The sequence below is a fragment of the Elephantulus edwardii genome, unplaced genomic scaffold, assembly GCF_000299155.1.
Source record: "Elephantulus edwardii isolate Elephantulus edwardi_28Jun2011 unplaced genomic scaffold, EleEdw1.0 scaffold00036, whole genome shotgun sequence".
Taxonomy (NCBI): Eukaryota; Metazoa; Chordata; class Mammalia; order Macroscelidea; family Macroscelididae; genus Elephantulus; species Elephantulus edwardii.
In genome coordinates this window covers 21,056,383-21,068,483 of record NW_006399786.1, presented here as the reverse complement: position 1 = coordinate 21,068,483, position 12,101 = coordinate 21,056,383, and the positions used below count along the sequence as shown (strand labels likewise).

The window sequence follows — 12,101 nt, the reverse complement described above, 5'->3', positions numbered from 1 at the left end:
TTTTTTGCATAGAGTTTAGGAGTCTATAAATCTTGACAGGGACTGAGGGTCTCACCTTCCTTCTGCATAGCTTGGTGGGTTCCATGAAAAGCCCAGTATTTAAGTCATTTCCACCTCCTGACAACTCTCCATCAGGTTTTTGGCACTATAAACCTTCACTGAAGGAGGCTGCCTATCTTTTTATCTCACATTGGTTGGATTTGAGCCTGTGACCTTTGATTAGCAGTCCAGCCGTTAACCTGACACATAGTAGGCTATAACGAAATAGATGTTAGTTAATTGGGTACTGACCATGACAAAAGGGAACCATGCACACGGTTTCCGACTCCTTCATCTCACTTCCTTTGAGTCTCTTGCCCTGGCTTCAAGGCACATATCACTTGTTAATCAAATTGTTAAACAGTTTGTGTTGGCATGGAACTGTTTTACCTTAAAAGCAGTCTTGTCCTTACGTTCCACACTTAGCCTTTTATTCAAGAATTGAGTCCTACAATCTCCTCAGAGTGACTTTCTTTACTAGCTAGTATGCTATTGTTCTTGACTTCTGTTAAGTCAGAACCGACCCATTGCTGACACTCTGGTGACTTTTCTGTGGCAGGAAATCAAACCGGAGGAGATTGTCCATCTTTCTCCCAGCTGAAGGATTCAAATCATGCATTTTTTTATTGGTAACAGAATTCCTTACCACTCATTAAGCCATCAGAGCTCCCTACTATCTAATATATTATCAGACAGGTTTTTTAAGCCCTAAGAACTTGGACATATGGAGTGAATGAAGGGATAGATGAATGAATGAATGAATGAATGAATGAATGGATGAGTAAAAGCTAGATAGATGTCAGTTCCCTAGACTCTAGTTATTTTGTTCTCCTCCATTCTATTTAGCACATGGTTATGCATATGTGCACTTTAAGATTAAACTTAACTCCTTGCCATTGAGTGGAAACCAACATAGCTGATCTTCCATGTGTTTCCAAGGCTAGGCCATGAATCTCATGTGAGGAATCTGCCCAGCTTTCTCCCACAGAGCTGCTAGTGGATTTGAACTGGTACAGAAGCATGGCCTTTAGCTTTAGAAGCACAACTCTGTACAGGATTTTCCTTGATTTACCTTGATGAAACTAAATGTCTTACCTGTGGATGAAAATATTCTATTAAAATGTGATTTTTTTTCCTCTTTGTTTTATTTTTCATTATCTTGCCTTTCTAGAACCAAACATTTTTCTATTTTCTGTTTATTTACATGTAAAACTCCCATTACAGTCTTCCTTGTGGCTTTGTAGATATTCAAATGAAGGTGCTTAAGTATGCATAACTTCACATTTGTGCATTTTAAAAAAAATTGTTTCAGCTTAATGTGAACTTTTTCTCAATTTTATCATATCTTTTCCCCAATTTATTAACATTCTCCAGTCCTGTCAGCTACATGCTGGTTCATGAAGAGTCTCCCCACCCACTCCCTTCACCTAGAGACTCTTTGCTTCAAGTAATTGGCAGACCACATCTTTGCCAGCACAACCAGGTTAGATTGATAGACAGGTTAGAAAGCTTTGTTAGCACTATCAGAAAGTCAACATGGTGAACCAGATGCTAAAATGTTGTCTAGAAGCACTCATCAATTTTCTTTGATGCATTTCTTCTTTATCTTCTAACAAAGCCTTTCCTATAAAAACTTTTTTGTTGCAATTTGTACTACAGACTATTGTTAAGGAATGCGTAACCAGGAATACATTTTGCTTTCTGTCATAAATGTGTTGTCTGTACATAATCCATATATAAACAAACTGAATTTTGACAACCATAATCTAGAATTGATTTATCACACACCTGTCTCTTTATACTTTAAAGACACATCAGACAATATAGCACATTCTGTTGTTAGTAGTACAAATGTCCACAAATATCCCCATCTCAAGGACTATGTAAAACAGTCAAGGCTGCTCAAATCAAACATGTTGAAATGTATCTCAGTGACTAAATGGCTGATATGTGTTTAAGAGAAGTCCCGGGGCACATTGACTGAAAAGTCAGCTGTTCAAATCCACTAGTCCTTCTATGAGAAGAATATTTGGCAGTTGCTTCAATAGAAAATTTACAGCATTGGGAACCCTCTGGGACAAATCTGTTCTATCCTACAGAGTCACCATGGATTAGAATAAAAAATAAATATATGTAATTATATTTACCCTTTCAATTTAATTCCACAAGAACTTATGGAACATTAAAAGAAACTTTAACAAAATATAGATCTTCTCTTGTCTCATTAATAGTATAGGATACTAATTTGTTTCTAGTAAGTGAAAACACTAGTTCTTTTCAGTATATGGATTTCTCTTACACCAAAGTTTTTTCACTTTAGAAATCAATAGTTGATTTTTTATAAGTAAATTTTTTGCATAGTATCTCTAGTTCAGCTTTCTAATTTGTAGTAAACCTGTGTTTTGTAGCTTTTCATGTTAATTGTGGCATTTAATGTATTATGTATTTCTGTCAGCTGAAAAATGTGATGGATATGTCTTTTTCTCTGCCCAGGCTGTTGAAAAGAATTAGATAGTGACAGTGACAGTTGCATAGAAAGTGCCACAAGAGACTTCTGTCTTTCTATTCACAGCATCACTGATTGTTTGCCCTGAAGAGAACTTAGTTGAAATGTCTCCCAGGAGAAACAATAAAATGAATCTAATGAGAACTCTAATAGAGGAATACTGAAAACAATAGTTTATAAAATTTTATTTTATGTTGGTTTACTTACAATGATCATATACATAGTGTTTCACACTATTCTTCATTGACATTGTGTTTAATGCAATCATTCCCATGCATTATGTTATATAAAATCGATCATTGTTGGACCATGCCCATGGCCATCGTTACCCTGTCTTTTCAGGTCCCTGCTGGGTCCTTCACATTTACTTTATCCTCTCCCTCCAATCACCAATTTGTGCAACCGTGTGGTTTCACTCTCATTCATCCTCAGCCCTTTGCTCCCACCCCTTCCCCCCTTGGGTCCCTATCCATGTTTTAATTGAAAGTCTTATCACTAGATCCAGATTCATGTTCTATTTGTAGGAAAGATAATTTCTACAAGGTAAGAGTAACAATACTGGTTTGTTTCTATTGGACAAAATGAGTGTATTGACATTTCAGTTAGTCTTATTGGGCAACTTCTGGTTCTCGTTTATACCTGACTTGGTATTTGTTTTACTCACTATACAGTAAATCCATCAGTTGATTATTTTGTTTCATTATTGTTTAAATTCAAATGTGTTTATTTTTATATTTTTACTTTTCAGAGTATTTTTCTCAGCACTTGGGTGAATATGAGAATGTGCTGGCTGCTCTTGAAGACCTCAATCTTTCCATCCTGAAGGCAATGGGGAAAACAAAGAAAGTAAGGGAATATCCATGTTTGCTTCTGTTTAAAATCTCTTCTTTGAAAAGAATATTGTTCTTGTAATTGATATATATGTACTAATTATAAAAGCACCTATATCTTTTATCACCAATAACTTGTTTGTTCTTACTATCAAATGGATCTTTTATTTATTTATGGTTTAATTGTAAAGTCTTTACTATGTGTTGGATAGGATGTTTTGTCCTGAGGATACAAAGATAGATTTTCTTTGCTCTAAGAAGCTTGTAGCCTGGTAATGAGACAGGTAAATAGCAGTATATCATGACAGAGAGAAAAACACAATGGGACATCTATTTCACACAGGAGGACCTAGCACCTGATCGCTTAGAGATAAAGGAAGTTGTTGTCAATTGCTGTCAGGTCATCTACAACTCATGAACAACAGATCTGAACCTTGCCCCATCCTGCACCATTGTCACAGTCTCTGTCATGTTCAAGCCCATTGTTGTAGTCAGTGTGTCATTCCATCTTGCTGAGGGCTTCCCTCTCTTTCTGTGACCTTCACCCTTTCCCAACATGATGTCTTTTTCTAGGGACTGGCCCCTCCTGACAGCGTGCCCGTGCCCGGAGTAGATGAGAGAAAGTGTAACCATCCTTGCATCTAAGGAGTATTCTAGTTACACTTCCTCCAAGGAGCATTGGAAGAAGTAGTTATACTGAATAAAGCAGAAATCGACACAGAGAATAGCTTGGACCATTTTAGGAAAAGAAGATAGTGAGTCTGAAGTCTAGAATCAGAAGGTACCATGACGTGAGATGAAGCTGCCATGGTGCGGAGGGACTACATCTGATATTTTCCAACAAGCTAATTTTTTAGGATTGTATTTTAAATGCTAATAAACCTTTGATTATTTTAAGAAGAGATATGAAAACTCATAAGGTTGTTTTCCTGTTATTTGCATTTATCATCGTTGCTTCTAAAACACTATAGAAGAATTAACTTGAGATTGAGATCTAGAATATAAGAAAACATTGTTGTTGTAGAGTTGGAACCAAACCATAGCTGACACTCTGGTAGATTTTTAGAAGCAGTTAATTACATGGGAGGAGATTGCCCATTCTTGTCCATAGGAGCAGCTGGTGGATTTTAATCAGGTCCCTTTGGGATTGCAGTGCAGCTTCTTGCCAGTAGGCCACCAGGTTGCATAACTTACCAGGATGAAATGTGTTGATGGCTTGGAGATGTTGGCAAAAGCTATGTAGAAAAGCGAATGTAAGATTATATCAATAGAACTCAGAGAAGAACTGAATTGGTGGTGTAGGAGAAAGTTGTTCTTAGGTGTTCTTGAGTGACTCATAGTAATCCTATGAATGACAGGTCAGAACTTGGCCTGTCCTGTGGCATCCTTATAACCTCTGCCATGTTCAAGCCCATTGTTGCAGTCATTGTGTCAATCTGTCTTGTTGAGGGGCTTCCCCTCTTTGACCCTCTACTTTTCCCTGGATGATGCATTTTACCAACAACTGTCATCCCTTGACCGTATTCCCAAAGAATGTGAGGCACATACATTTTAGTGGTCTGTTGTAAAAGAAAGAGATTTCCTAAATCCTACTTTTTAGTTTAGGGTGTTCTGGTAGCTTAGTGGTGAAGAGTTACACTGTCAACTCAAGGTTTGTGGTTCAAATCCACCAACTTCTCCATGGGAGAAAGATAGCCAGGCTCCTCCTGTGTGATTTGTAGTGTCAGTTATGGGTCAGTTCCAACCTAATGGTACACAACACATTTTAGCTTGTGTGCCTGTGTAGTGACACTACAAAGGTAAAAGTTGCGAGAAGAAGACCTAGTTTATAATGGGCAAGGAGTATAGATCTTTTTCTGGGATGTATTGAATGTAGGTTTTTATTGAGACATCCAAGGACAGTTGAATTATCCCTTGGACCTAACAGGAAACATAGATCTAGATCTTAGAGAAGAAGTCTAGAAGTCATTATTAGCATATACGCAAAGAAATAAAGAAATGCCATAAAAAATGCCAGTGAAGAAATGCCATAAAAATCCTGAAGTAAAGTGACTTTCATTCTAAAAGGGGAAAGATGTTAATCTTTTCAAAGTAAAAGTATCAATTAAATGTGAAGGTTAACCTATTTTCAGAAACTCTATATGCATTTTCTCAGGAAACTACGTGCATAGGATAATAGATCAAGGAAGACTTGGGACCTTAAGGAAAAGGAATCAAATTTGGGAGACTCAAAGAGCACCCTATGAATAGTGTGAGTAGAGAGTCCAGTTGAGCACTGGACAGGCAGACCAGATGGAGGAGGTCAGAAGACTGAGAGTCTCCAAAAAGTGAATTGATGGGACTCTTGCTGTTTTAACATATTGTGAAGAAATTTAAAAAGAGCTATTTCACCATAAGCCACAGTGGAAAAATTAGTATATTATACCTACACCCAAAATTTGACTGTATGGATCATAACAAAGGATAGCTAACAATGAGAAGAATTGAAATCCTAGGACACTTTTTTGTGCTCATCTGAAACCCATATCTAGACCAAGAAGCTATTGTGTGGATAGAAAGAATACTACATCGTTTAAAATGAATAAATGTTCATGTCAGGGTTATATCCTGTTCAGTTTGTGTGCTGCATAAATTATTTGAAGCTGAACTCTCTATAGAAGAATGTGATGTGACATGAGGATCAGAGAGAGACTCATCCATAATTGGCATTATACAGATGACACAACATTGCTTGCTGAAAGTGAGGAGGACTTGTGCTTTTTGCAAAAGATCAAAGATTATAGCCTTCAATAGAAGTACATCTCAATGCCAAGAAAACAAAGATACCACTGGACTGATGGGCAGCATCATGATAGATGGAGAAAAGATTAAAACTGTCAATAACTTCATCTTATTGGGATCCACAGTCAGCACCCTTGTTATCTACAGCCAGGAATCAAGAGATGTATTGCATTGAGAAAGTCAAATCATGTAATCAAGGACCTCTCAGAATTAATTGAGGAGCAGTGATAGCAGTTTGAAGACTAAGGTGCACCTGATTCATGGTCTTTGCTGTCACTTGCTATGCATCTGAAAGCTGGACAAAGAATAAGTATGACAGAAGAATTGATGCCTTTGAGTTGTGATGTTGAAGAAGAGTATTGACTATCTCATGGACTGCCAGAGAACAAACAGGTATGTCTCAGACAAGATGCAGCCAGAGTCTTCCTTGGAGGCAAAAGATGACAAAACTTTGTCCCTCATATTTTGGGCATGTTGTTAGGTAGAAGCTGTTCCTTGGAGAGGGACATCATGCTTGGAAAGGTGGAGGATCAGCGAAAGAAAAGAAGGCATGCAACCAGGTGGATCGACACAGTGACAGCCACAGTGGGCTCTGTGTTAGGAAGTGTGAGGATGGCACAGGAGAGAACAGGGTTCAGATCTGTCGTTCATAGGATTACTACAAGTCGTACTTAACTTGACAGCACCTAACAACAACCCTAAAAATTCAAGAAGAAAAAAAATTCAAGAAGCAGCAGCATTGACATGTTTATAAAACAGAAGGACATTTCCAAAAGTAGTACAATGAGGACTTGCCTTTAGAAAACAGAAAATGAAAGGAAGAGTGCAAATGATTACTGTTTTCATAAGGATTCTTTAAGCTGTGTGCCTGTATGGCTTAGATTATTTTTATTTTAAAAAACCACAGGTTATAAAGCCTAGAAAAACAACCAGTTGCCTTTAAGTCTACTCCTTCATAAGGAACATCAGAGTAGAACTGGGTTCCACAGGTTGTCAGGGCTTGATTTTTAATATTAACAAATCATGCTAGTGAGCTCTCATGGTTTTAGGGGAAGAGAGATGCAAGGCCAACCCAAAAGCCACATGGTTTGTTCACATTCAATAGCTGCTCTGCGGTAGAAAGATGGGCAGGCCCCTCCCATGCTGTTTACTGCAGTTCCCTGTGTGTGAGTTTGGACTTGACGTACGCAACAACAGCAGTGTACTGAATGAGTGTTATGTCTGATAATTGATAAAAAACATCAGAATGATCTGAAAATATTCTTGTAGAAACTGTTTAATAGCACAATGACCATATCTTACATTTTAGCTGTTGCCCTAAAACTCAGATTTTCTGTAGTCCCTCATTTCTTTAAAAATGAAAAAAAACCACTAGTTTTTGTTTACAAGAAAATTCTCATTTTCTTAACTAAGAATTGCCATGAGATAGAACATGATCAGTTTGCTAAAAAATACATGCAGAAAATTTTGAACTGAGTAATATAAGCATACTTTGCAAAAAATCCATTAGAATAATATGTTCAGTCTTGCTGTTTGTCTTCTTGCTGTTTTAATCTGTATGGAATATCCCCTGCTAGATAGCTCAGTAGTCAAGGAGCTGCATTCACATAGACGTGTTCAAATATGTATGCGCATATGTATATTATAAAACAGGGTTTACAAATAAGACACCAAATAAATATTGATTGGCTCAATGAATATTCAACTAAATTCAGAAGCTAAATAGTTTTGTTCCTGACGGGAAAATTGTTTTAAGATCAAGAAGCATGCAGATTTTCTCAAATAGCAAATAAAAATAACTATACAATCTCCTGATTATCTCACACACTTGCTCTGAAATCCTGTTCCTTTATTTCCATTAACCCAGTGAAGCTTTGTGGAGCTTAAATCGAGGTCACTCTTTTATTTTGGTCTCTTGGATACAAAATGCTTTTCTAGGCACTGACCATTAAAAACATATTTGATCCATATTGTCTTGCCACTGATTTAATCAAGAATAAATAAATACTCTTGGTGGCTTTTGGATGTGGGAGTTTATTTAAGTGGAGAAACTGTTGAAAATAAAATTAGAAAAGGCCCCAGCATGAGAACTGGATGATAAGCCAAGTGCAAGAGTTTCAACATCTTTCATGCTGCTGTTGAACTGACATCTTCTCCACACTGTCTAGCACAATGAAACTTTCTGAGTGAGGGATCTTTTGAAAAATCTACTTTATATTTTTTTGCCCTGATGAAAAGACCTGCCTCTGTAGGAAGAGCTGACTGTTCTTTACTTTTATGAAAAATGAAATGTAAGCCATTGTGGTCTAACTCAAGTGGCAGCACTGATGGTTGCTCTGTCAGAAGATGGATAAAATGGATTTTAACTGCTTACTTGAAACTCCGTGAGATGTCTTGAGACAGATCCAGTCTGTCATCGTTATTTTCCTATTCTCCTCCTTTACCCTTAACCCTAGACCTTTGACAGATCCCCACAGACTTGGATAGATTGTTCCACAGTGCTGCTTTTCCTGGAACAAAACACCATACGGTCAAATTCCAGGTGGTCAGCTGAATGGTCTGAAAGCCAGAGCGTTCCAGTGGACTTTGGAATTTCCTCACTAAACATCACATTTGTGGACTATTTCTGCTCTCTAAGGAGTTGATAAGGAAACATAGTGCTATGTGATATGGTTGTTAATCTCAAAGCACATGTAAAGTTTTGATCCTAAGGTCAACATCCATAGCATAATTTCCTATGTAAATATAAATAAGAGTCTCTATTTATTGTTAAGGCTTTCAGAGGTGATTATGATAAGCTAAAAGTGAAGAAGAATTTTTTATTGTGAATTTCACAAAAAAGTTTACAGAAAAGTTGGATTTTTCATTCATTCATTGTTGCACATTTTCCTCCCTACCTCCTCCATTCACTTTTTTCATTCATTTGTTTGTTTTTCTATTAGTTTGCTCAAAAAGTTCATATACATTGTGTTTATACTATTCTTCGTTCATATTGCTTTTCATACAATCATTCCTATGCATTATGTTTTATAAAATCAATCCCCATTGGACCTTACCCATTATTACCCAGTCTTTTCAGGTCCCATTTCCTTCACACCCTGTGCCACCTTGTGTGGTTTAGCCCCTCCCCATCCCTAGGGGTCAGGACCCTCGTGATGAGGATGTTATGGTAGGGAAGGTGGGCAGTGAGCCAAGGACAAGACTGAAATCTAAAAATCATGGTAAATGAGGAGTGGATGTATTTGTCATATATTCCACCTCGCTAAATATAGATGACACAACTTCTGAAAGAAAAAAATCTTTAAAAAACCCTTTTATATTGATAACACCGGCATCTATGTAAACGTTTTATCTGGGAGTTTTGGTTGTGTAGTCCATAAGGAGTTACACTACCAACCCAAAGGCTGCGTCTTTCTGAAAGTTCAAATCCACCAGTGGCTCCTCAGGAGAAAGATCGTAAATCTCTCCCTGTGCTATTTACAGCCTCTGAAAACCTACTAGAGGGCCAGCTGTGAGTTCCAATTCAATGGCAGTAAGTTTGAGTTTTTGAGTTTATATAAAGATGCATATATAGATATGTATAGCTATACTATACAGTGCATAGGGAGTATTGTGTACTGTGGAGTCAAAATCAACTTATAAGTTTTCAAAGGCCCTAAACTGCATGAGAAGGGATTGCACATAATTCTCCCACAGAGCAGCTGGTGGATTTGAACCACTTGCCTTGGGTTAGCAGCACAACTCCTTACCCACTAGTACACCAGAGCTCCCTAGAAATAGATGTGTTGTTGGGCTATACTGTGGAGTCGAAACTGATCCCTAGCTAGCCCTCTAACAAGTTTCCAGAGGCAGTTAATCACACAAGAGAAGACTGCCTATCCGTTTCCCACAGAGAAGCTGGTGAATTTGAACCACGTGCCTTCAGGATTTCAGTGCAGCATCTACCGCTATGCTAAAAGAGCTCCCTAGAGATAGGTATAGAAGTAGATATTCAATATTACATTAATTATTATATATATACACACACACACACACACACACACTCTCTCTCTCTCTCTCTCTCTCTCTCTCTCTCTCTCTCTCTCTCTCTCTCTCTCTCTCTCTCTCTCTCTCTCAGAGAGTAAGGAATCCCTGGTAGAGAAATCACCTGCTCTTGGCTGGGTAGAGAAGGGGCATCATTGAGATGAGAGGTATGACCTTTTAAATTCACATGAAGATGAATTTTGGGATGATGCAAAGATATAAAGAGACCACTTTGTGGTTACTTATAGGTAGATGGTGATTAATTAAGTTGAAATTTATCAACAAGCTGGAAGATAAGACATGGGAGCTCATAGTAAGTCTGGTCAGACTAAGAACATCGGCCAGTACCCTCATGGTAAATGTGTATTAGCTTCATTCTAGCTCTGGCTGTAGCTGTGCCAGACTCTCTGGCAGCTGATTTGACATCCTTGAACCACGGTTCCAGACAAAGCCCAGTAACTCTTTTTACCTTCAAGCCTAGATCTTGGGTGACTATGGAGAATAAGGGACTGAGTAATAACAATCACTGTTCCAGAATCCTGAAGAGCAGTGATGTCAGTCTGAAGGCTAAGGTGTGCCTAATTCACACCATGGTCGTTTCAGTTATGTGCTGTACATCTGAGAGCGGTACAATGAATAAGAATAACAGAAGAAGGACTAAAGTCTTTGAGCTGTGGTGTTGTAGAAGAGTACTGAATAACCTATGGACTGCCAAAAGAATGAACAGACATGTCTTGGAAAAGATAGAGCAAAATGCTCCTTGGAGGCAAAGATGATGAAGTTTCACCTCACACTTCGAACATGTTGCTAGAAGAGGTTATTCCTTGGAAAGGGAAGGAGAGGATTACCCCACCCCCAAGCCCCTTAATGTGGCTTGACACATTGACTGCAGCAATGGGCTCAATTGTATCAGAGATGATGAGGATGGCACAGGATGGGACAGGGTTCAGAACTGTTGTTCATAGGGTTGCTATGAGTCATCCTTGACTCAACAGCACCTAACAACAACAAAGCATTTCTATGCATGTGAAAGCTGAACAATGAATAAAGAAGACCGAAGAAGAATTGATGCCCTTAGTTTTTGAATTGTGGTGCTTGGCAAAGAACATTGAAAATTCCATGTGCTGCAGAAAGAAAGAATAAACAAACCTGTTAGGACAATACTCCTTAGATGTGAGGGTGGGGAAACTTTGTCTCGCATACTTTGACCAGACTGTCAGGAGGGACCAGTTCCCAGGGAAGGATATCATGCTTGCAAACACCTAAGGACATGGAAAGGAGGGAGAACTTCAGCATGATGAGTTGACACAGTGACTGCAACGATGGGCTTAAGCACTGCAGAGATTCTGAGAGGATGGCGTGTTAGCTGCCAAGATTTCCTTCTGTCATGTGGAGGGTCCCTGTGAGTCAAAGCTAACTCGGGGCATCTCACAGCAACATTTATGTGGTGCGGTAAAGGTTTCAACTTCCTTCTAAATGTATTTATTATTTTTACTATTATTATTATTTTATTATGTTTTCAGTGAAAATTTGCAAAGCAAGTTGAAATCCCATTTGACAATGTCTGCACAAGTTGTTCAGTGGCGTTAGTTGCATTTTTCATAATGTGCCAGCATTCTCATCAGCTGTCTGGTTGTTCCATGTCTGGTACTTGTTGGTTTTGTGCCCCACTTGTCATCTCATCTTTACTCTGGAGAAGCGGTTGACTTTCTGGTGTCAGACAGAAGTCAACTCCCTTAATACACATTATTTCAGTTCTAACATGTCAGTGACAGAAGTTTGGAAGATGGACACGTTGTTGTTGTTATGTGCCGTCGAGTCGCTTGCGACTCATAGCGACCCTATGTACAACGGCCCTAAACTCTGCTCTGTCCTGTGCCAATCGCACTGTCTCTGACACTCCCATCCCAATTATCCCAGTC

General features: G+C 38.4%; 1 protein-coding gene across 1 annotated transcript in view; it reads left to right on the top strand.

Moving 5' to 3' along the window:
• Window positions 1-12,101, top strand: part of NECAB1 (N-terminal EF-hand calcium binding protein 1) — a 225,192-nt gene that overhangs the window by 115,112 nt on the left and 97,979 nt on the right. The window contains exon 5 of the mRNA XM_006884598.1: window positions 3,294-3,391. Coding sequence (XP_006884660.1) covers window positions 3,294-3,391 — 98 coding nt within the window. The remainder of the gene's footprint in view (window positions 1-3,293; window positions 3,392-12,101) is intronic.